The 26,157-nt window shown below is 38.8% G+C and overlaps 1 protein-coding gene across 5 annotated transcripts in view; it reads left to right on the top strand.

Moving 5' to 3' along the window:
* Positions 1–26,157, top strand: part of SLC4A4 (solute carrier family 4 member 4) — a 365,009-nt gene that overhangs the window by 305,440 nt on the left and 33,412 nt on the right. For all 5 annotated transcript variants that reach the window (XM_037063447.1, XM_037063446.1, XM_037063448.1 and 2 more), the window contains 3 exons: positions 6,599–6,790; positions 19,757–19,870; positions 21,968–22,129. In XM_037063447.1, the coding sequence (XP_036919342.1) occupies positions 6,599–6,790; positions 19,757–19,870; positions 21,968–22,129 (468 nt within the window). The remainder of the gene's footprint in view (positions 1–6,598; positions 6,791–19,756; positions 19,871–21,967; positions 22,130–26,157) is intronic.

The raw sequence follows: 26,157 nt of genomic DNA, 5'->3' as shown, positions 1-26,157 counted from the left end.
AAGGAAAGCTTTAAAATTAATGAATTTTTAAGCCCTGTCTTTGGGCAAGACCTGGAGAGCCTTCAATTATTGATATACAGTAAATATAGTAAGATGCCAGTATAAGATTCATGGAAAACAAAAGGAAGTTGTGGCTGACTTCTGGTGTGACTGTGATAGAGGACGTAAAGGCCCAATGATGATTATAATTAATGCCATTTGTAGAACATCTACTAGAGACAAGGGTTTTACATCTTATAAGCGTTGTAAACCTTAATATGGTTTACATATTAAACCTGTATTACAGTCAATGACACAAACTACCAGGCATAACTATCTCCATTTTATAGATGAGAGAAACTGAAATTTCAGAAGATGAGAAACCATTCTTGCCCTAGGTCACATAGCCATACATTAGTAGAACAGAGATTTCAAGCGAAGTCTGGGTGGTTCTAAGACTCACGATATCGGTGCTTCAGTGTCTGCACATGGAGATGTCCATTCTGTTCCTGTGAACGCGCGGCGCTCCAGGGCAGCAGTCCCTCCACATCTGTGTCCACTGCACACCTTCATTAAAATGTTAAGTCGCTATGTCCAGAGAAAAAGAATAGGAAAAATATGCATAGGTGTATATGATTATGAGAGGGAACTTTTATTCTGTTTTTCATTTCTCCTTTTCTGTCTGAGTCAGTCCCTTATGTATACTGTGCATAGACACACACATATACACTTAGACAACACATAGGCAGATGATCTAGAAATGGCTACTACAGATGTAAGGTGATTTATTATCATCAGGAATAACTGTCATTTATTGACCACGTACTAGGGAACAGACTCTACAGTAATTGTCCATAATCCTCACAATAACTTTGTGAGCGATTATGTTATCTGTACTTTAGAGATGAAACAGAGGCTTAGAGGGGTTAACTGACTTCCAACGTCCATAGCACCAGTGTATGGTGAGGCCAGGATTGAACTTACAGCTTTCCAACTCCAAAATTTGCCTGTTTCCATTCTTCAGGGAATCACAATAGTGCTTCATGTGGGAGATGTATAGAACCTGAGTTCTCGTGTCAGACTGCCTAGTTCCAAATGCAAGGCTTCACTACTTAACAGGCTGTGGAATCTTCTCAGTGTCTCATCTGTAAATGGTGACACAGTAATAGCATTTACGTCGAGGATACTATAGGGTGGGGCAAGAGTAGGTTTACAGTTGTGAGTGTGTGAAACACAGCTTATTCTTGTGTTATTATTTATTAATTATTGTATTATTTTTCCATACAAACAACTATAAACCTACTTTTGTTCCACCCTGTGTAAGGGTCAAGTTAAAAAATAGATAGGAATTAGCATAGTGGCTGGCCCATTCTTATCTTTCAATCATTGTTAGGTACTGTTATTGTTCCGTTTAGATATTATGATCACTCCAGTAGGCCATGCTGCCTCCTAACTCAGATTGGCGGGGAGAAGAAATTGGAGGTCCCTGCTTCTGTTGGGCCACTGAGACCTCTCTGTCTGCCCTGCCCTAGCGCTGCTCCCCTGAACATGCCGCCACCGGCACTTCAGTGCCTTCTCTTCATCTCAGCCGTAATTAGATCATGAAGGAAGGACCTGCAAACGTGCCACGCCGCCCGGTAACACTCCCTCTCCCAAGGCCCTGAGAGCCCCCTGTTCGAGGAAGGCAGGCCGTTCCCTTCAGCTTCATTAACATGAAGACAAGCTTTCTTCTTCCCGATGACAGGGGTGTGTTCTCAGGGGAAAGGAGCAGGAGAATCAGGGCAATAGAGCATTTAGACAGAGATTGAAACTCTAGAATAACCATCCCTCAAGAAGAAAGGGCAGGTTTTCCATTATTTTCATTTATTGTTGGAAGCATTGTGTCTTTAATTTTTCTCACCTTCATCAGTTTTCCCATAGATTTCTCCTTTGGCATATTCCTTCAGCTTGTAAATAGAATTCTTTAAAAGGTTCCTCCAAAACTTTGAGACCCACCACAGTTTATCTGCATCGTGTATCTGACCAATAAGCATTACAATCTCTTGGCTTCCACTGAACAGCTCTCACAGGGAGAGACCAGATTTCAAAATCTAAGGTCTGTCTCTTCTGAGGAGGTGATTGAATGGATTGTGGGGGAAACTTTGCCTACAAAGTCCCCCTGTCCCCCACGGATGAAAGTGAAACTACTAAGACATGATCTGCTTGGGGAGGAGAGGTGGCCAGTCTCTCAGAGGAGAAAAGCCAGGAGCCCCTTCCTCAAGGGACTTTTATTGGATTGTAATACACAGGAATACAGGCGGTAAGGATCAAACAGTAGATAGCATTTCAAAGAAATCTGAGGGCTTAGTCTGAGTCAGTGTCTGTCAGGAGAGGGGATTGCAGAAAGTTTGGGAGACCCACTCATATCCTGCTCGGACCCTTAGCATATGAATGAAAGCACTCTTAGCAAAGCAGGTTTCACAGGACTTTTAAGAATTCTTTCTTATGCCTGATTACCACGATCTGCTCTAGCAAGGCAAGGAGCTGCACGGCCTCCCCATCACAGGTTTTCAAGCTTAAGTGGATTAGAGCCAAGAGGTGCTTCTCCCAGAGGACATGGGGACTCCAGCTGTGTCAGAATAGCCAGGGGGGTGAGGGTCCATCACTCCCTCTTTGTTGCAGCCCCCCCCCCCAAGTGCTTCCTTGATGGCCTCCCAAGTGATCGTGTCTAGCTTAGGTTGCCCCTCCTCTGAGGGGTCTCACCTGTCTCTGACCATCGGTCTATGCACTGGGGGGAGGGGAATGAAGCAGAAGCAGTGTTTGCTACCAGAGACAAGCTTTGTCTCCTTGTTGGCTTGTGTTCCAGAGGTTGCTTACTCAGCCTTAACCATGGGGGCAGTTACAACTCCTGAAACCAGGCAGAGCGGTTCCTAACAATGGATCAGTTAGTATATGTTTTTCATGTTAGATTCCTTTTTGTTGTTGTTGTTTTTTTATTAAATTGAGGCATCTCTTAAAATGTACAGTTCTTTTGTTCATTGCAATGCATTTCGACAATTTTATACACTTCTGTAACCACGATCCAAAATAAGATCAGAAACATTCCCCTTGTCCCAGAATATCCCATGGAATGCTCTAGATCTTTCATGCCCCAGCTTTCTGAGCCTTGGGAAATCTTTCTTTGCCCCAGTGCTCTGCCTCCAACCCTCAGAGGTCAGACAGATGCCTTAGTCCTCTGCAGTCAAGATGCTCAAATGCCTCAAAGTCTCCAATCTTAGAAAAGTGGCCTTCTTGCATGTGGTGGAGACTCTGTCTAAGGGGGGATTTCTGGCAGCAATCGTGTCTGACCTCCAGCCTTTTATATGCTACCTGGGCACTTGGCAAAGACTGTGAGAAAGCTTGGTAGGTGGGTGCAGGTTCCATCTATGCCTACGGCTTCTCAGAATTCTCATTGTTATTACATGTAGTTATTAAAAACATTAAAGATTGGCTTATTTCTCCTTTTCTCCATCTGCAGTTGATTTATCTTTCAACTGCTACTTTGCTAGGGTGAGGCAGCCTATGAAGAGCTTGTAACTTTTGGGAATTTTTTTAGTTTCCTTTGCATCTTCATCTCTGGTAGATTCTTTAAAACTATGATTTTCCAGCTTGCTTTGGCTGTTAGCTTGGGAGTGACAGCCTCCTGCAACTTTCTGTTTTAACTAATTACTTTTGATATCTTACAATAACACATCTATACAGACAAGTGCAGCTCAAATACATCCTGTCCATCATAAAGTCAGATTGCAGATTACCGCAAATCTGACTCACCCACTGCAGGGAAAAACCCTGAAGAGTACATGTACTATTTAACCTTGAGACTTTTTGGTATCATTACCCTCATTTATAAATATTTAAAAAGGCACATATTTTACCAGTCTATACTCAAAAAGAGCAATGTAGAATTTTTAATTTTTGTTCTTTATTTTTTTCTTATATATTGCCACTGAAGCATATCACATCTACATGGAGATGCTGTTAATCATGAGGCTAAGAAGTATTATAGGCTCATATACTCTGCTTGGCACTCAGACATAAAAGCAGAAGTGCTTTGACTTGATATACCTTTAAGGCAACTCTAGGAGTTAGCATTCACTTTAATAGGAAATGGGATGTCATATTTATCTTCTTGTGCATAGCATCCTTGTGCTTTTATCTCACTGAGAAAGTCAAGTGCAAAAACCAGTCCTTAAGTATCTTTGAAGATTACATGTTCCTACTTTTTAAAATAGTGTGGAAAATTGAAAACATGCAATAGTACAGTGAACACCACGCACGTATCACTGAGCTTCAGAGACTGTCAACATTTTGCCCATCCTCTCATATTTCCCCAACTTTGTGTTTGGAGAGGATACTGTAAGATTTTAGATTTTAAAATTAATCTTTTAGTATACATTCTACTTTTAAGAGTTAGAAACAATCCCATTCAGTATAAACTGGGTCTCCAGAAAAATAGACTAAAATCTCTTTTTATGAGATTGATACCACTTAAGATCCTGAGGAACTTGGTCCCATCTACTTTACATGTTTTTTCTCACTACGCATGAGCACAATCTGCTTTGACCCCCCTGGTCCATTCACTACCAGTTTCTCCAGATGATGAGCATTCAGCAGGTTTAGAGTAAAGGACTTATTGGGTAAGTGAATAAAGCACTGTATGTAGCAAGAAAACATCGCTATCATTTTATACACATCTGTATAGTTTTGATTTCCACCCAGATCTCTGCAAGAAAATCAGTAAAACTTCCTGTTGGGATTGTTTTACTGCAGCGTAACCTCTAGGCACAGAGGTTAAGTTACATGCTAGTTACAAAAAAGCGTTCTGTTGATATCAAAGAGGTGAGCTGAAATTATGGTAAATTTTTGCTGATTTCAAAACAAAGAACTCTGTAACCTATTATGACCACTAAAATTTAAATGTATTCTGCTAAAAATATCATGATGCAGAAGTTGAAAAACAAAATGAGACATAGTCACCTCTCACAAGCAGAGTTTGATAAAAGAGCAATTATTCAACTCAGCTGTTTGCAAGTTGAAGCTAATATAGAACAAAATATTTCAGGGCACGATTTAGAATTTTTTTTTAATTGTAAAAAGTAGTGTGAGCACTTCGCATGTTGAGCTCTATAAATATATAGAACTCTTTCTGGTCAGAGAATCTTCTTTTTTATGTAGGATCTTTTATGACTCATATTATATCATGAGAATTCATTGAATAGTAAAGGGTATTGATGATGCCCTACAGAACTGGACGGAAGAAATTTACCTGTCCACATTTATTTGCAAAGTATTCTCAAATAACTCTTCTGTAAGCAAGCGCATGCTACACCCATTAGCCCCGGGCCCAAGACGAAGTCCAACATCATGGCATCGGCAGACTCAGTATCTGGTGAGGGCCTGCTTCCTAGTTCACAGACAGACGTCTTTTCACTGTGTCCACCTATAACAATATAAGGGGCAAGGGAGGTCTCTGGGGCCCCTTTTATAATGTAAGGACTCTAATCCCATTCATGAAAAGGCTCCACCCTCATGACCTAATCATCCCCAAAAGGTTTCACCTCTAAATCCCATAACATAGGGAATAGTTTCAACGTGAATTTCAGGGGAGCCCAAATATCCAGTCAGTAGCACTCCCCATTACTGTTGGTCAGTAACTGGCTGCCAGGGCATAACACTCCAGGCAAAGTCGCTCTTCTGCGGCTGAAGGCAGTTTCTAGAGGAGGAGGAAGCTGTGAACTGATGGCAGCTAAAATTCAGAGCAGCTGGAGGAGGGCTTTGTTCATGATGTTAGCGAAAGGATTCTCCTGCATAGTGGACACAGAAAACGAGAACAGGAGTGAACTTCTATTGAGAAGTACAGCACAGACAACGTGCCACGGACCTGAGCTCGCGACCGTGTAACACAGGGCTGGGTGGATACATACCCCATGCACACCTCTACAGCCCAGGACAGCACATTCCAATAGTAAATGCTCATGATGCAGAGCTGGAGTCGACGAGAAAAAAGCTATATTTTAGTAGGATATGCAATTGAAAAAACAGGGGCCATCAGCATTTTGTAGTTTCATTCCCTAAATCACTAACTCTAGTTATTTAGAAAAGAAACAGCTCATTTGTGAAAATGCTGGGTGAGTGGTGAACCTAATATAACTTTTTAGAGCGTCGACCATGGCTCATCAGCTTGAAGCATAAGGAGCTGCTCACTACAGCAGTAAGTACTTTGGAACAACAGAGGTGTTTCAGAGCGTCTCACGTTTTGAGGCTTAGGATGTTATTGTGTCTCAGTTTACACTCAGGAGGGTTGGCAGGAAAGAAGGACTTTGTGGTTTGTTTCTGTGGAACAAATGAGTGATTGTAGGATGTAGCACAAACCAGGTAATGGAGTGCATCCTTCCCATTGTATTTTCAGTAACTGCTGGTCTCCTGGGCCCCCTTACCTGTTATTCCATTAGCACCTCTTCAAGTTTCACCCTGCAATGTTTACCTTCGGACTCTTTTGCAGAAACTTTTAGTGTGATCCATGTATAGCACATCAGGTATCAAAAATTGCTTTTGACGTGTCAGTGTTCTCTAGAAAAATGTTCATGTTTTTCTTTTTTAGTACCATAATGCCACTTTTGACTGGGCACTTTTGTCGAAGAAGGAGTGCGTGAAATATGGAGGAAAGCTCGAGGGGAACAACTGCGATTTTGTTCCTGATATCACACTCATGTCTTTCATCCTCTTCTTGGGCACCTACACCTCGTCTATGGCTCTGAAAAAATTCAAAACTAGTCGTTATTTTCCAACCACGGTAAGTACCTGAGCTTTAAGTAATTTTTATCAAATGTACACTATATCAACAATAATACAATTTTATGTAAGGAAAGGGTACCTGTAATTCAACCTTTTGATGTAATTTTGGGCATTTAAAAATTGCTTTTTAGTCTTGGCCCATATGCATCCATATTTTTAAAATAATAATAGTCCAGCTTTAAAAAAATCTTCCAAGGATTTTGCTCACATAATTTTGTTAAAAAGTCTGACCCTTACAATTCTGAAAAAGTGGGGCACAGTCTATGTAAAAATGCATGAGTTAAGAAAGCATCTTTTAAATCCATACTGTTTGACCATACAAGCAACAACTCACTTCATATTAATCAGGAGTTTTCACAGAATCTCTTGCTCATCGGCCATCCCTATGAGTAATTCAGTGTTTGAATCATGGGCCCTGGGGTAAAACTGGTGTTACACAAGTACTGGTGGAAGGCACGCGTGTTATCGGAGCCAGCCTCCCCCGCCCACAGTGGTGAATGCCGGCATGTGTAAAAACCGGCAGCTGAGTTGAGCTGTGCAGACATCCTGTTTCCCGTTAATGCGCCTGGGCGAGCGCAGCATCAGAACTGGGACTCCCTGGGGGACAGCAAGGTGAGATCGACATTCAGCGAATGGCATTTTGGTTTTGGGTTTTTTTTAACCTGAAGAACCAAAGTAAGGGAATCCTTTGTTTCACAGTTCAATTCTCAGTGTTTGGGATGTGGATAATGCTTAAGTAATCTTGATAATACCTGATTTTTATCAGTGAACTACTCCATACTGGAATTTCATGAAATACTTCCTCTTGTGTTTCATGTAGGAATAAAACAATGAGGTGAGATGCAGTTGATGAAATTCCTTTTTTTCAATTCCTAGGAAATGAAATTTAAGATTAATATGTTTCCTTCACCTGGGTGGCTCTTTGACTGACTCCTCTTATAAAATTGAACATGAAGGGGAGGGTTGGTGGTCATTGTCTTGGTCTGTGTGAACCACTATAACAGAATACCATAGACTTGGAGGTTTATAAACAATGAAAACTTACTTCTCTCAGTTCTGGAGGCTGAGAAGTCCAAGATCAGGAGCCACATGGCTGGGTGAGGGCCCTCTTCCTGCTTCATAGCCGTGCCCTTTTTGCTGTGTCCTTATGTGGCAGAAGGGCTAGAGATCTGTTTGGGGTCTCTTCTGTAAGAACCCTAATCCCATTCATAAAGGCTTTACCCTTATGACCTAAGCATGCTTCTAAGGCTCCACTTCCTAATGCCACCTTCAGGGGTTAGGGTTTCAACATATGGATTTGGGGGGTACACACATTCAGATCCAAGCAATAGTGAAATGTTTCAAACTGGCTGTCCAAGGAATGAAAACATTTCCACAAAGTGACATGTGGGGAGAGGTGTTCAACTTAGTCTGCCTAGGGTTGACATCACAAACTGGTGGTCCACAGGCAGAACTCAGCCCCCAGCTGTTCTCGGTGTAGCCCACGGTTTGCGCGCGCGCGCACACACACACACACACACACACAAACATCCTCACACGTGAGGCCTTGGGGAATTTGCGCTTCCCAAGCAGTGATTATCCTTACAATTCTGTATTGTCTCTGAATCAGACTTGGCTAATTCACACATTCAGATTAACTGCTTGTCCCTGAAGACGTTTGAGGTTGTAACACATTCACACACTGGGAATATGCTCACACAATTCTTCTCCTCAATGGGGTAAGTTTCCTGTGGAACAGATTCCTGAGGAAAGGTCTTCTGGGCTGATTTCTTCTTCTCTATTGAGGTTTTTTCATTCTTAATTATTAATTCATTGGAAATCTTGGGAACCATCACTCGCTTTCCAAAGCCTGATGTTTTATTTAGACACAGGTAGAAAAGTGAAAAATTTGTGAAGTACTTGCAAGTCAAAATAACTAACAATATAAACTAATTTTTTTATTCTTTTTCTTTTGGCAGTGGGGCTTTGTCCATGTGTTCTTTAACCTTAAGATGAATAATGGATAGAGATCATTTAACTGCCTATGTAAACCTCACCTTTTCCTTACAGCATGAATTCCCAAATGGAAAATAGCTCTTTAGACTTAAAGAAATTTTGCCTTTATTGTGAGTCCAAGCAGGTAATTTTTTAGAGTTTGATAAGTTGTCTTGAGAAAGTCATGAGTATGTGAAAAATAAAATAATCATAGCATTGTGGTTACAGTTGCTGTTAAGAAGGTTCTCAGCATAGTTGAGAACTGCGTATACTGAATAATACAATAAACAGGGAGGAGAAAACCTAGGTGATTCCTAAGGAGCAGTGATTAAGGGCGTGGGCTGTCAGACTTTCCCTTAGTTTCCATGTACAGTCAAACAGTAATAATGCATATATCAATTCACCCATGCATACATGAAGAGTAAGGACATTTTTTCTTGCTCATTTGCCAAAATGTGTTTTCACTTAAGCTGTCATTTAGAAGGATGATCCCTAAAGGTAGGAGCAGATAGGTTTATAGATTCTTACTCTTATATATCATATTCTACAATTAAAATTTATATGCTTAAACAGGTAAGTTAGATAGTCCTTGATTGTTGTGATAATAATGAAACCTGTGACTACTTCCTCACTGACACTGATACGAAACCTTTAGAATCTCATAATGTCAGCACTAGCGGACAGTGCCTTCGTCCTATAAAACGTCCTGGTCTCCTTGGCCTTATGCAGCCATTTATCTTTTGTACCCTCCTTTCAAAACATTTGCATGGGTAGTTGGTCAGTGAAGACTGTAAACTGCTGGGAAATTGTTATACTTCTATTTTATTTCACTTATAGCAGTTAGCAAAATGTTGGATGCAGGCTCAGTATTTGTTGACTAGTGGAAACCAGTCAAGTAGGGAGAGATGCTGCGTTTTATGGAGAGAGCACAGATGCGGGAGTCTAGAAGCCGTGGGTTCTAGTGCCAGCACCGCCAGTGCCTGGCACGTGCCCTTTGAAAACCGACCGTGGGCGTCGGTCACTGTAGGCACAAAGGGAGAGCTCAGCTCGCTGGCAGTTAAGACTCTTTAAACCTCCGGTATTCTGTAATTTTTAAGAGAGTTTCCTGACCTTATCTCCTAAACTAGGTAAATTCTCTATATTAAACTAGTGCTTAGGTTGTGATCAGGACTCACAAACTTCCAAAAATTAATTAGTATCTACGTCTTTGTGCCAGGCTCACTTTCATAGCTGCTCCCAACTGCTTTCTGTGGATGCTCCAAAGGCCACCAGTGGTTTCCTTGCCACATTGGGACTTACTCATCTTCCTGTGTTCCTGGTCTCAGCTAATAATGCCACCTATCCTCAAGTTCAAAATCTTAAAATCATATGTGATGTATCAGTCAGAGTCCCAGCAGGAAGCAAATGATACATTCAACTTATGACAATCTGAGGGGGTTAATAAAGGTATTACTCACAAGGGTCAAGTTTGGTTTGGGGAAACCATGGGAAGAGGGTAGTGTCCAGTGCTAGTAGCAGTGAGGTTGTTACTGTCTTTGGCCCAAAGGATGTGAAAAGGATGTGGTTGCTGGAACCTGGGAGAAGAGGGGAGGGTGGAGAGAGCTGTCTAGTGAGGTACTGTGACCTTGGATAGAGGGATTTAGCCAGCCTAAGGCAACCTCGCTGGGAGACAGCTCAGGAAATCAGCACTCTGACCTCTCTTCCCTCTGATGGCCTGTCCAGGCTGCCACAGACAAGACCCAGCTGGACTCCAGAGGACAAGGGAGCTCACTGTAGACCACTCAGGTCAGCATTCCCATGTGGACAGTGTGGCAGAAGGGCGTAGAAAATCAATCTATTCTGACAGAAGATGCTATCCATTGCATTTGCCTCTCCAAGTTTTTCTTTATTAAATTAACCTCATCACCGTCCCCTTGATTTTCTGCTATAATCTCTCTCCTTTACACTTATACTTCGGTTTCCTTAGTTCAGTTCCTCATTCCTTTTTGCCTAGACCAGGGTCAGTTACCCATGAAGCCACTTACAATCCATCAGTATGAACACTTAAGATGAAAGGATTCACCTTTGCTAGCTTGGCTGTCGGGAGTTTCATTTGTCTACCAGTCACTTCCAGAGAGTCTGAATGCTCAGGAGACGTGGGTAGAAATCCAGTAGTCCACTGACTTTGTCCTCTGTGCCGCCCTCCTGTTAGAAGGGTGTATCAGTCTGCTGCCCCCCAGAGTTACCGGTCTGTTACCTTAGCCTCATGTCTTTTTTCAAAGTCTTTCAGTGTCAACACTTCCTGTAGGAGCATCCCAGCGTAATCTGTGATCTTCTGTGGCAAATGGCTCAGGGCATTAAACACAAAATGTTCTTCCAGAGTTCCATATCAACAAGTGACCGTATGCGTCGAACAAGAACTGCATATCTGCTGGCACAAGGAAAGCAAAGGCCCAAAGACAGAGGAGAATTATGATTATAAAGCTATAGAGCCCTCTGAATTAGGCACAGTCATTGGTACCTTAATATGTGAAATTCAGTGTGGCCAGCTGATGTGTACAATTAGCATGAAGATGCCTTTCTTCAGGACTGCTTAATTTTCTTTTTTTATCCCTTTTAAGATACATAACACTTCTAATGCTCATGTGAATTGATGTAATGGTAAGACTCTTTGTAAATTTACCTCTTGGCTATAAATGTCATCTAAAGAAATAAAATCAGTAGATTCGAGGTGACATCAACAGCTATGAAAACTTCTATGCTTTATTTAGGTGATACAATTGAGCAGAATGTTCTTTGATGTCTTTATTTTTTTAAGTATTCTTTATTGTGTAATTAGTACATTCATTTAATGTTGTAACTCTGTGCTTGGTTCAGTACTAGATGGTAAGGATACAAAGATAAATTAATAAATGGGCCTAGCACCTAGTAGGATCTTTATATGTGATGATTAAAGTTAGATTTTGGGGTTTTCTGATGAGAATGACTCATTTTGATCCTTCTGCCCCAATCATGCGCATTATCTCCTCTGGCGTCACACTTTGGTGCTTTCTTTGACCTAAGTGAGCTGGTGGTGGTCTTCGAGGATGGCCTTATGGGTGAGATCAATGTATGTGGCTTCAAAGATTTCAGTGAAAACACGGTGAGCATTTTAGGTAGGTGATGCATTCGGTGTCTATCCATGTAAAACTCAGAAAAGTCTAGAATTCCACAGTTGGCTTATATTTTTGGAAACATGACTTTTGTTTGCCATTTTAGCTTGTGACAATTCTATTAAAGCTGTCAATGCTTATTTTATAAACAACTCTTTATAAAAATCAGGTGGTATCTCCATTCTGTTTTCTTTTTCTCTCAGGTACATTTCTGATGAATGGTAAAAACTGGAAAACTAAAACAAATAATATATTGAGAAATAACTCAGAAATAATAGACATGTATTCTGTGTCTAGTGATACCAATACTGGGTGACATTTGGCTGGTTATTGCCGAAACATCAGACCACATCATGCCATTGAAACCCGCTCCAAAAATGACTTTGCTGTCCGTGAAGGAGAAACAGATTTTCAAATTCTTGTGTTACTTTGTAACAATAAAAGTAATTTTTAAAGTCAAGAACACTTGCTGTTAATTCAAAATTGTTTTCCATGTTTATTTTCTTAACAATGACAAAGGGACATTGAGTTATGAATACAACATAATCTGGTAAACATTTAACAAAGATTACACTACTGTGGTTCTTATGGACATTTGTTGAAAAAATAGCAATAAACTTAAGTTGAGCCCTAAGAAAAGTAAGGTTGGGGGCACTGATTGGCCAAAGCATAAAGGCAGCCTGTGGCTAGGAGAAGCAATTTGACCATGGTACCTCATTGGTCCTAAACACTTTCAGCTTGCTTGTCCGTCATAGAAAACTTGCCAGCATTGAAATCCATCCATTATCGCAAACTGGTTTCTTACTTCATTTCCAGACTGTCTAATTTATATGTATGTCTTACTCATTGCTATTTTTTTAATTTTTACTTTTTACCTTAATATAAATTATTAAATAACCTTTGAAGCCCAAGAACCCTTTACTGGAATGATTTTTTTCTAAGAGATACAAGAAAACCCTATTACAGGGTCAAGGACTTTTGATAATTGGGCTGTAATCATGGGATTTTAGTGTCAGGACTTTGAATACCACCTAATCCTACATTGCCTCCTAATTTCTGACAAGCGGTCTCTGTGGGCTGCTTGAATGCGTTCCAGAACATGAACTTCAAGTCTCCAAAGGCATTCCTGGTAGACACACAAGTCTATCTTTCTACAAGCCCTCTCCTCAGGGTCTGCTTCTGCCCTCTGAAGTTACACAGAACAAATTGAGCCTTCCTTTCCTCTGACAGATGCCCCACCTTTGAAGGCAGTTCCTTCCCGCAGCTTCTTGGGGCCCACCATCATTTCTTACGTGATGTGTTTTCAGACTTGTGTTCCTCTGGTTATGCTTTTCTGGGTCAACTCCAGATTTTCAGTTTCAATTTAGAACATAGTGACCAGATAGGGACCTCGTATTTCCCATGTGATTTGATCATGCGCTTCTGGCACGCACTCATCTGCTGGGCTTTAAGGTAGGACAGAGGAAGAGGACCGTGACTGCGGGCGTCACCTCAGCATCCCCGAGGAGCCCCTCCGTTAGGCCTCTGCTCCATGTCTGGTTAAACTTCTTTTTCCCTGGTAGATTTCCACCGGCAAGCTCTAAGCTTCACCCACATAAATTGTCCAACTGAATTCCCTTCTTCGTTCCCCAAATCTCTCCGACTTTGGGATTTTAGGCATTAAAATCCTAGAGTCTAAATCAGACATTCCTGTTATTGAATTCTAATTCTAATAGGTACTATCAGTTCAAAGTATGGTGTATTATGATTCCTCGACTAATATTAATGCTTATTTATTTGTTTTATCGTGCTTTATAGCGTTGGCCTCCAGGGGGTCAAATTTCAAAATTTTCATGGCATGGTGTGCCTATTCACGATTGCCAGAAGACACTATTTGTCTGGCATGTCTTTTTTTTCCACCTAGAATAAATGCTTTCGTACACAGTTGCTTTTAGCATTTTCCAAGCCCCATGATCACGAGAGGAATTGACACCACGAATTAATATTGGCCGAGGCCCCACAGGGTGCCTGCTGCTGTGCTGTCTCTACATAACAGCTCCATCCATCGAGAGCCGCTCCGCTCCGCAGGCCACAGCCTCTCCCCCGTTGGTGCTGCAGCAGCTGCGGTCCTCCCAAAGCGGAAACCCGATCTCCTCCGTGGCCTCAGAGGAGCCAGTTCATTTTCTCCCCCTGTAAATCAACTAGCTTCTCACTGTGGTGTCTTTATGGCTGTGACTCTCTTAATGATTAATACAGTATCATCCTTCACGAAGAATATGTTTATAATAGATTTATTAGGTTGTTTTTGCCCAAGAATAAGAGAGCAGCTTTTTGTTATTTGAATTTATCTTCCAGTCCACTTAATTTCTTCTTGGCTTTGGTAGTTTAAATATTTAAGTTGGTTGCTTCTTATTTGGCTATTTGAAATATTTTGTAATGAATTCTGCCAAGGGCAGAAATATTTTTTCTTTTTGTTTTTATAATTAAAGGATGGTAAACAAAAGAAAAGAGCTCAAAAACCAGTCTGATATAAAAGAATCTTAGTTGAAACATACTTTTCTTTTCCTCACTCATGCATGGAAGTGGGACTTGTCATATGTTGTAGCACCACACTTTTTTATGGCAAACAGATGTGTATCTATAGCTGTTTGTAGATTTGTTTTATCTTCCATTTTTCAATTACAGTTGACATTTAATATTATGTTAGTTTTAGATGTACAGCATAGTGGTTAGACAAATATATAATTCATGAAGTGGTTCCCCTGATAAGTCTAGTACCCACCTGGCGCCACACATAGTTATTGTAATATTACTGACTGTTCCCTGTGCTATGCTCTACGTCCCGGTGACTGTTTTGTAACTGCCAACTTGAACTTGTTAACAATCCATTCACCTTTCCCGCTTAGGCCACCTTTCCCTCTCCCCTCCGGCAACTATCAGTTTGTTCTCTGTATCTGTGAGTTTGTTTCTCTTTTTATTATTTATTTTGTTTCTTAGACTCCACATATAGGTGGAACCATATGGTATTTGAAATTCTCTGTCTGGCTTATTTCACTTAGTATAATACCCTCTAGGTCCATCTGCATTGTTGCAAATAGTAAGATTTCATTTCTTTTTTATGCCGAGTAGGATTTTCCAATTAGGTTGTTTCCATATCTTGGCTATTGTATATGAAATGTTTTCTTTGTCTCTTGTTATAGCCATTGTTTTAAGGTCTCTTTTGCCTGTTGTAAGTATTGCTACCCCAGCTTTATTTTGATCGTTTCTTTTTGTACGAAGTATCTTTTTTTTATTCCTTTACTTCTAGACTGTGTATGTCTTTTGATCTGAAGTGAGTCTCTGGTAGGCAACATATATAAAAGAATTGTTTTCCTTTCCATTTGCGCTCCCCATGGCTTTCAATTGGAGCATTTAATACGTTTACACTTAAAGTAATTATTGGTAGGCATGTACTTATTGTCATGTTATTATTCTTAAAGAAGTCTCTTTAACATTTATTGTAGCACTGGTATTGTAGTAACAAACTCCTATAGCTCTTTCATGTCTGGGATGAGTTATCTTAATGTGCATTTCATTAGAATGTAATAGTTTATATTCATAGAATATTGAGGCTTGAGCCTGGAGATGCTTAGCATTTGATTGGACAGTCACCTGTAATTTAGGATGTTTGTTCAAGCTAGCTTTGAGGCCTCTGAGTTCAAAGGATTGGATACAAAATCTTGTGCAAACAGGTTTTCTCATGAAAACTTTGGCACTGCTAATCATTACCAGAAATATCTGGTATTGAATTAGGACCTATACATTTCTAATTTTATTTCCTCATATGTATAGTGCCACCTAAAAGGGTATTGTTTTGGAGTGTTTGAAAGAGATCGTTTGATGAAAATGGAAGGTAAAATAAACCAAAAAAATGAAAGGAAATTCATGTATGTTTCTTTTCTAAATATGTTTGCAAATATGAGAAGGGCTCAGAGAAAGCAATTCTTATTTCCTCAGAGTCAGACTCAAAGCTCCTATACACAGGTCCTCGGGTCTAACCAATAAGCTATATGTACTCAATGCTTGACAGTTTTAGGACACTTTTTAGTTCTGCTCTCAGTTTTGCCTCGTTCAAATCAAACTTCCTTTTTAGTATAGGATAGGACCTGAATAGTCTGCTGAAATAGCACCCCTGCCTGCCTTCTCTAATTAGAGGATTTGGAGGTGAATGCAAAAGTGACCTGGGAAAAATCAATTTCCTTGACTATGAAGTTTAAACTGGATCCACTATCTTAGAAATTCATGTCTTACAATAAACACTCTCCAGGAGTGAATTCTACTGTAACTGAACTGAATTGTACAATTTACGGGGAAGGAAGGGGAAATAGAAGTGAATATGTTATACAGAACACTGTACCCTGGCTGTGCTTGCTAATGAGGTTAAGCAATATTATTATAAGTAAAACTGAGTATATTTCTCCCCATAAATTGTGAGAAATATAATCTTGAAGTTTATCAGCACTTGTCTTTTTAGCTCCTTTTAACTCCTGTAAGCAGTTCAGTAGTGCTGCCCTTGACAAGAGACCACTGACGAGGGGCTCTTTCAGGTTTATATATTGATTGATATGTACATTTGGGCAACTAAAAACTATGCTAACAGAGATAAACTATTTAGTTATTTTAGCTATTAGTTTTCCATGGCCAGTATCTCAAATACTCCACACATAATGGCTTCAAGCAACACAAATTCATTGTCTTGAGATCTGGCGGTCTGGAATGGGTGTAACGGGGCTAACATCAGGGTATTGGCAGGGCTGTGTTCTCTCTGAAAGCTCTGGTGGAGAATGTGTGTCCTGGCCATTTCAAGCTTCTAGCGTCAGCCCACATTTCTTGGCGCATGGCCCCCTTTCTTCATCTTGAAAGCCAATGATGGCCTGTCACTTCTCTCACACTGTGTCACTGGCCCTGACCCTCTTGGCTCTCTCTGTCACTTATAAGCACCCTTATGGTTACATTGGGCCCACCATAATAATACCAGACCATTTCTCCAATCTCAGGGTCAGCTGATGAACAACTTTAATTCTATCTGCAATCTTAATTCTCCCCAGTCATGTAACATACATATTCTTAGGCTCCCGGAATTAGGGTGTGGGCATCTTTAGGGGGCGTTATTCTGCCTACCCTGTTATCTGACCTAAATTTTAATATGATTATGTTGGGTGATACCTTGACAGTGCACTGAATGGGGGGCAAGTGGAGAAGCAGGAAGATGAGTTAGGAAGCCAAATCGAATACAATGGTGGCTTAGACAAAGGTGGTAGTAGCAATGGAGGTGGCAAGAAGTAACAGGGTCCTGCCTGTGTTTCGAAGATGATTTGCTGTCCTCTTAGGTGAGAGAGAGCAGAGTCACGTACATTATCCAAAATTTTTGTCCGAGGCAGTAGGAAAACATAAGCTGCTATTAATTAGCATGGAAAAAACTGCTGAGAAAGTAGGTTTAGGGCTTCAGTGTTCTGTTACAGAAGACTAAGAATGCCTTCTAAACTAAAGAGGAGCACTGTCTTATTAAAATCAACTTTTTGAACAACTTCTAGTGTAACTGAGTTGTCAAGAAGTTGAATTTACTGGGTAAGGATTAGAAGGGTGATAAAGAAAAGAGAACTTTTTTTTGCCTTTGCAATGACTTCTGTGATTCCAGGGATTTATAACCTATTGGACCAGAGAGATCGTTAACATCTTAATGTATCCCTGAAACTGCTTCACACGATTCTCTTTTGCCAGATTGTCCTGCACGGCTTGTGTCAATACTTACTTGCACGAAACTGAAGAAATGGCTATTTCTAAATATACCTCAGTAATGCATGGTGTGAATAATAGAGGAAATTGTGATAGGGAAGGTATATGGAACTCTCTCAACTGTCTTAGTTCTGTAAATCTAAAACTGTGCTATCATATAAAGTTGATTGATAGAAAGAAACAAAGTAGGGAAGGAGGGGAGGGAGGGAGGAGGGAGAAAGGAAGGAAGGGAGGAAGGAAGGAAGAAAAGGGAGTTTTTTTTCAGTATTGACTCCCTAGCAAACATCCTCTTTCCGTGGGGACTCCAGATACTTCTATCCAAAATTAGCTCTGAGTGGCAGTTCCCAGTAATACTGGGTTTCTATTTCTTGTTTCTTGTATTGGAAGATTTCTTTCAAAGAACTCCTGACAGTGGATTAGTTATTCCAGTGTTGTTTTTTTTTCAGCCTAAGAAGCCTGTGGAACCTGAAAAAACAATAGTTAATGTGTGTTATGAGAAGTTATTATATTTCAGGTGTTACGTTAAGCACTTTTCCTGTTACCTGATTTCATTCTTAGAACAAAGCGATGAATTTGTTAGGGGCTATTTTGGCAACATTTTGCAGGTGGAATGGTTGATGCCAAGAAAGAGTAAGTATTAACAGATAGGAAATAATAGTGCTGCACTTCCAGCCCAGGTAATTTGATTATAGAAACTGCGTTTTACTGCTGTGCCGTATTTTATCCCCAAATTGACCCATGCCATCCATTTATGTTTGAAATTATCATGTGCAATTGGTGTTAACTTGCCCCTAACCCATAGCTGGCTTTCTGCTCCTCTCTGTGTACTTCTCAAGAAAGCTAAATCTAGCAGAATCCAGCTCTCCAAGGGGGAAAGGAACTTCTGGCTGAAAGTGCCCTCCGTGATCCTGCTGCTACTTAGTGCCAAGGCTCCTGACACCTGGTAGTGGTCAAGAATTGAGCATCAAGGAATTTCGTTCTTCACTTCGGTTTCTGTTGGACACCTGACTGCAGTAGTCCTGCTACTCTTTTAAAAGACCTTCTCTCCTGAGAACGGTGCAGCCACCCAGCCCATCACAGGTCTTTCTTCATCTGGCATCACCAGGGAACTGAGAGCTCACCCTGAGATAACTGAATAACTGTTCCACCAGCCTTGATTTTACAATATTTAGGAGCGGGCTTCCTTGTGTATGACTTGACTGTGAGCCTCCTGGGGACATGGATTGTGTCTGTTTTGTTCACTGTGATATTCCTCATGCCAAGCAGAGTGTTAGGCACTGAATAAGTTCGTGTTGAGTGATTCATTTATGCACTACCATGTGCGCACACCTTGGAGGGAAACTCAGGTGTCTTTGCTCTAGTAATGCTGGTGGGCTGTTGTTGTCGGTGCCATCGAACACAGAGGAGGAATGACAATGCACCTAAACTGTCTTAGGCTCCTTGACTGACTTAGAAATGGCCTTCTGCACCCACTCCGTGGGAAAGGTCTGAGTTCAATGCTACATCCCATAAAACCCAGCCCTTGTCCTGCCCAGTGGCAGGTACTTAGGGAGTTTGAAGGCTGTTGACTAATAGCAATCACAATTAAGAAGTGGTGGAGAACAGGTACTTCACATATAGGAAATTTTAAGGACTAATATAGAGAGAAAATTTTCTTTGAAAAGTTAGTGGAGCCATCAAGTCTCCATCTGCCATCACTTCACATTTCTCTGAGGTCTTGAGTCCACTCAGGGGACTGGAACTCTTCTCTGTTTTTGTGCAGATTTTTATAATGTGCTCTGAGATTGTATCCTTATCCGGGTCTCTTTTGTGCTACATGCAGGTGAAGTGTTTATCCAGTATTTCAGGGATATGTTACCTTTGAGTCCCTTCCCCTGCACACACACTGACTTGTTCTGTGGGGTTAGATTGTTACTGGCCAGGTGAGAAAGTGATACAAAAACAATTTAAAAAATAATCTCTGTGTCATGTGACACCTCCTTTAATTTATTGATGAAGCTGTTACTGTTAGCAAATACAGAATTCTTTGTTCAGTTCAAACACAGGCCTATATATGGACCCAGTGCTAAATAGTCCCTCTTTTCTTTTCTTTTTTTTTTTTTCAGGCAAGAAAACTGATCAGTGATTTTGCCATTATCTTGTCCATTCTCATGTTTTGTGTAATAGATGCCCTGGTAGGTGTGGATACTCCAAAACTGATTGTGCCAAGCGAGTTCAAGGTAGGTGAGCTCTGTCTCCTGGTCATTCCTGGGACTCTTTGGCTTTCTTTTCTTTCCCCTGTTCTTTGTGTAGCATCTTTCCTTCATTAGTTTTGTACAATTATTCAGTTCTCCCTATAACTCAATAACGTTCTCTTGCTAGGTGCATATATTTACATTTTGTCTGTTTCTTTATTAAAATTGAGCACCCAAATAGGATCAAATGCCAAGTTCACATTTTATTGTTTTTTATAGAAAAATGCTTTATAAGCCAAATGGTGAAAGACAAATACCATATCATCTCACCTATAAGTGGAACCAAATCAACAAAACAAACAAGCAAGCAAAATATAACCAGACACATTGAAATAAAGAACAAACTGACAGTAACCAGAGGGGAGGGGGAAAGGAGGGTAACGAGGTGGGGGAGGTCACCAAGGATCCTGTATGAAGGACACATGGATGAAGCCAAAGGGGGTGGGTTTGAGGGTGGGAGACAGTGATGGTGGGGCATGGGGCTGAGGTGGGGTGAAAATGGAGACAACTGTACTTGAACAACAATAAAAAAAGAAAAGATGCCTTATAATAACATTACAAACTCTGCTTTATACTTTTGGGGTATTTTAAAATATCCAAAGTGTTTTCATACAGCTTATCACGGATCCTTAGAATAATTCTGGGATGTAATGTAATTATCATCATTCTGATTGTATGAAGTTGGTGTTTAGGTTATAATAGTTAAGCAAAATGCCCACGATTACATGACTAATTCAATGCTCTTTTTTTTGCTACCAAACTACCTGTCATATATACATACATGTATGTATAATGTGCATTTTAACGATCACAAACAACATATAAAATGTATTCATTTTATAAATCTGTTGGTATGTTCAGGTCTACTGGCTAAAATTTACATTTTAGTCATTCTTAAATATCTGAACGTAATTTTCCATTTTAAGTTTTTCACCTATATTCTGGAATACTCCTAACCTCTTTCTCCATCATGGAGACCATATACTTCCTAAGACAAACTAAATTGACTATAGTTTTAGCTTAATGACTACTCAGTGAGGAAGGGATAACTCGAGCAAGCAGGATGTTTTTGCATTATCTCTGCTATCACATGTTAATTAGCAAAGATAGGTTCTCATGCATTTAATCATTAGTTCATTTAAGCCATTATTTCTTGGACGTTTGCTTTGAGTCAGGCCCTGTACTGGATATTTGTAATGCACTGATTAGGGAGACTGGCTTCCTTTCCTTACAAACTCACAACTTGGCGCAGGGAGTAAAGTGTGGATAGGTTCAGTGATGGAGTTGTGGGTAAAGTGAGGTGAAAAACAGAAATACCTTCAGAGGACAACTGAGACTCTTTTCATAGTAAATGTGGGAAAAATAATTCATAGATAGGATTCCATGTTGGTTTACTTGCATTGTTTAAAGTTAGAAAAAAGGGTAGGAAATACTTTTGTTGCTGTTGTTGTAGAGATGTATGATCTGCTGAGAGAAGATAGATTGGGAACTAGAATAACTATTTTTCATTTCAGAAAAAATAGAATAACCATATTTTTCTGTGATATTTCTGAGGATTGCACCAGTTATTTGGGCTTATTTATTTTTCATACATAAAAAAAGAAATATCAGAGTGTTCAAAATATTTGAGTAGAGCATGTAAAATATTTGTAGCATTTAATATATTGCATTTTGAAACTGTTCCAATTTGGCAGTATTAGGAACAACTTCAGTATAATTGCTACAGTCCGTGAACGAGGTTCGAGGTAGCTTTGTGATTCCTCGCCAGTCTCTTTACTGAGTGTTATGTCCGGGCTTTTCTTACAGCTGGCCCTGAAACTCAAATTACTTTCTCCCATGTTGAGTCCTCTCTTGGATTGTTTTTTTTCCACTAGCCTATATTCTTAGTCTCCTTAATTTAAAATATAGCCTTAAAAATAACCTCCTTTAGGAAGCTTTTGGTGAATAATCTTCTTTGTCCAAGCTATCAGTAAAACTATTTCCATTTTCAGTGTGTTGTCTCCCCCCAAATAAAAGTGTCTCTCCCACTGATTTTTCACCAAGGAGTGTGTATCATATTGTTTGTTTTCTCTGTCCTTCCAGCCGACGAGTCCCAACCGCGGTTGGTTTGTCCCGCCCTTCGGAGCAAACCCCTGGTGGGTGTGCATTGCGGCTGCTATCCCTGCTTTGCTGGTCACCATCCTGATTTTCATGGACCAGCAAATCACAGCCGTGATTGTCAACAGAAAGGAACATAAACTCAAGGTAAACGTTTGTAATAATGGTTACCATTGCCTTCTACTTTCTTTGAAGTTCTTGAAAAATAAATATTGATTCAAAACTAAGATGGTTTTATGGGGAGTTATATTGCAGCCAATGCTCTTTAAGACTTGGCAGAGTCCTGGGATCACCTATTGTTGACACATTCTCCTCAGTGGAATACTTCAGGAGGATTTCATTTAAATCTGAGGGTTGTTTCACGTTGTGTTTTCTTAGCCACCAAAGAGAGCAATGCAAATGTCTTACCATTCAGCCACTGTCATCCTACATCTGATTTTGATGTGCTGATTTTCCTTAATGAAGACAATGACAAATGTTCTTCCTGAAACTACTGAGATCCACAGACACAGACAACACAGATCCACACACACAGTGTGGTGGTGACCAGAGGGAAAGGTGGATGGGGAAGGCAGTGGAGGGTAATGGGAGTCAAATATATGATGACACAAGGAGACTTGACTTTGGGTTGTAAATACACAGTACAATATGCAAATAATGTGATATAGAATTTTGCACTTGAAACCTATACAATTTTATTAACCAATGTCACCCCAATAAATTTAATTAAAAGAAACTATTGAGATAAAATGCGGATTTTCTACTTTAATTGGTGAGTGGGGTGAATTATATTAATAGGTTTTTCTATTATTGAACCAGTCTTGCAGTCTGTTAGGATATAGTTTCTTTTTATATGTAGTTGGATTTGGTTTGCATGTATTTGGGCGTGCAGGAGATTTTTGCATCTCTGTTTAAGAGTGACATCACCTGCCAAGTTTTCTTTGTTTACAGTGTCCCTGTTCAATTCTGGTATCAGGGTACACTGTCCTTATAAAATCAAGTGGGAAATGTTTCTCCTTCTATTCCTCTTCTATCCCACTCTCTCAAATAAAATATAATATTCTTTTTATTTTGTGCAACATGCCAATGATCAGATGTGCTTGTAAAACTAGCTGGAGGTTTCTGTGTAGAACTTGTAAAACTGGTGATCAGAATGTTTTAATGGCTAAAAAACACTCAGGATTTCTATTTGTTCTTTAGCACCTTTTAAAGTTTTTTCTATTTCCCCCTATTTTCAAACTTATTAACATGTTGTTTATAATATATCTTTTGCTACTTTTCTAAATCAGTTTTTTCTTTTAAATGTTTAATATTATTGATTTGTGCTTTTTACCTTCCTTGTTCAGTCTAGCTTGAGTTTTGATGATTGTACTGTTCTGATTTCAAAGAAGCAATTTTTACTATATTAATTTTCTGTATTACATGGTTGTTTTGGTAATATTTTCTTTGTTTCTTTTGAGGCCATGTTATTAAGTACATTCACATTTATATTTAGTTTATTTTTTTTAGTGAATTGAACTTTTTATATGACTCTCTTTTTTTCTGTTAATGAGGCTGTTTGGCTTATTTTACTTTGTACTAATAAATCTGTGTTAACTTTTAATTTTCATTTGTCTGATATGTGTTTTTTTCACTTATTTTTTCCCAATATACTTTGTGTTTTGTGTCTGTTTTTAAATAACACATAGCTGGGCTTTAGAAAATCTTTTTCTACATTCTCTGTTTTTAACTAAAGTATTTAATTTATTTAAATTGATGCTGATGACCAATAGGTTTGAATTTATTTTTACCACATTACATTTGCTTTCTATTTGTCTAAATTTATCTGTGTTCTTTTTTTTACATTCTCTTCTTTTGCCCTCTTTTAGGTTGATACAGTTTTGTTTTTCTTATTTTCTTTGCTCTCCTTTTAAAAATTATTTTGGAAGTTACATACTTTATTTCTTCTTTTAGTGATTATGTTGCATATTTTTAAAAGGCTATTTAAGTTCTAAAGTTAGTATTTTATATTTCTTCTGAATAATGCTAGGCACTAAAGAATGGTCTAATTTTTATATTCCTTCCTGAATCATATACTGTTGTTACTAAGATTTTATTGCTATCTGGATTTTAAAATTCCATTAATTAGCCACAGCCAGTAGTTTGGTTTTTTTTAGCCATAGTCAGTATTTTTAAAATTACATACAAGTGTTGCATTTTCTTTGTTCATTTTCTTTTATCTTTTTTTCATGTCAGACCTTTTTTGGAATTTTTTTAGACTTAATTATTTCTTTAAATATTTTTTAAATTTATTGATTTGAAGGAGAGAGAGAGAGAGAAGCATCACTTGTTGTTCCACTTTTTTATTCATTCATTATTTATTTGGTTGATTCTTGTGTACTCCCTGACCAGAGATCAAACCCCCAAACTTGCAATATTGGGATGGCCCAGCCAGGGCCCTAAATTATTTCTTTTAAACAGAATTTATCAGACTTTAGAAATTTACTCCTGTGAGTCTTTGGGTGGTACACTTTCTCATTTGTGTTTGTCTAAAAAGGTTTTTGTCTTACTCTCATTCTTAACAGGCTGCTTCTCTGGATATATTTTAGGTTGAAAGCTACTATTTCAGTACTTAGAAGCTATTTTCCATTATTTTTGACTTCCATAAAAAGCACACTGTCAGTATAATTCCCATTCCTTTATAAGTAATCATCCTTTTGGGTATTTTATCATTTTTGTCTTTATTCTGGAGTTTCACTCTAACCTGTGTAAGCATAGATTTCTTTCAATCATATGTTGAGTTATTGGGCTTCCTGAATCCTCCTGTCTGTTACCAATTATGGAATTTTGTGATTGTTTGACTCTTTCAATCACTGCTACATCCTTCTGGAGTTCCAAGTAGAGTTTCATCGTACATCTCCATATTGCACTCCACGTTTACTTTATTTATTGATTTGTTTTTACATTTCTTATTTTTTGCTCTCTGTTCTATTTCCAATATTTTTTCAGATCAATTTTTTTTACTGATTCTTTCTTCCATTGGTTCAGTTCTACTACCAAAGCAGTCCATCAAATTTTTCTTTTCAAGAATTACACATTTTTATATTTAGAAATTTTATTTCTTTTCCCAAATCTTCCTCTTCAGTTTTGTTAGTACCTAGCTTCTTTATTATTCTTTTATACTTTTTAATTTATTATTTTGTATATACGTTATATTTTCAGGTTTGATTCTGAACTTTGTTTTCTGGCTGACCCTTACTCCTAGTGTTATTCTTCCTTATGCATTTAGTGCTTTTTAAATTTATCTTTGTTTTTATTTTTTTATTATGAGCTAATCTTCCTGTGCGCCTGCTTCAAAGCCTTCCAGAGATTTTATTTCCTTCTGGGAGGTTTAGGAAAGTCCAACCAATTCAGTAACATTTTATTTATTCATATAAAAAATCTTTTATTACAGAAAGTGTTTTATGGAAAGGTCTAAACATGTACATAAGGAGAAAGAATGGTATAACTTCAGATATATATTACCCAACTCTCAAAATTATTAACTCATGTTCAGTTGTACATCATATAAATTCTAATAATGTTTTCCCCTTCCTATAACACTTTGAAGCAAATGTAGACAGCATTTCATATTATCTATATGTTTTAGAGAGTATTTCTAAAGATATCTTTTAAAACCGTGACTACAATATTATTATTAGTCTTAAAAAACTCAACAAATTTCTCAATATCATCAAATATTCAATCAGTATTTAAATTTATGAATGTACCATAAGTATAATAAGCTTTAAAATATAATTTATTTTTTAAGATCAGGATCCAAATGAAGTTGAAACACTTTTATGTTAAATGTTTTAGAAACTTTTAGTCCACAGATTTTTCAGGATCCAAATGAAGTTGAAACACTTTTATGTTAAATGTTTTAGAAACTTTTAGTCCACAGATTTTTTTCTCTCTGTTAATGCCTTTTCTCTTTTTTTAGATTTTTTGAGGTCACCCATGTTGTTATTCTGCTTATCTTTTCCTGTATAATTAACCACCTGAAAAACAGCAATGTCAGCATAACAATGTCCAAACATATAGAGAATTTATCTGAGTTTATTTGACTTTGAGTCAAAGAGAAGGAATAGAATTACAGGATAGTTAACTGAAATTCTGTGCTTTCTTGAGGGCTTCTGAGGGATTGGAAAGAGAGG

This window comes from Sturnira hondurensis, unplaced genomic scaffold, assembly GCF_014824575.4.
Source record: "Sturnira hondurensis isolate 20B ecotype Veracruz unplaced genomic scaffold, ASM1482457v3 Scaffold0014584, whole genome shotgun sequence".
NCBI lineage: Eukaryota > Metazoa > Chordata > Mammalia > Chiroptera > Phyllostomidae > Sturnira > Sturnira hondurensis.
Note: the sequence above shows the minus strand (reverse complement) of the source record. Positions and strands in the feature narration are given on the sequence as shown.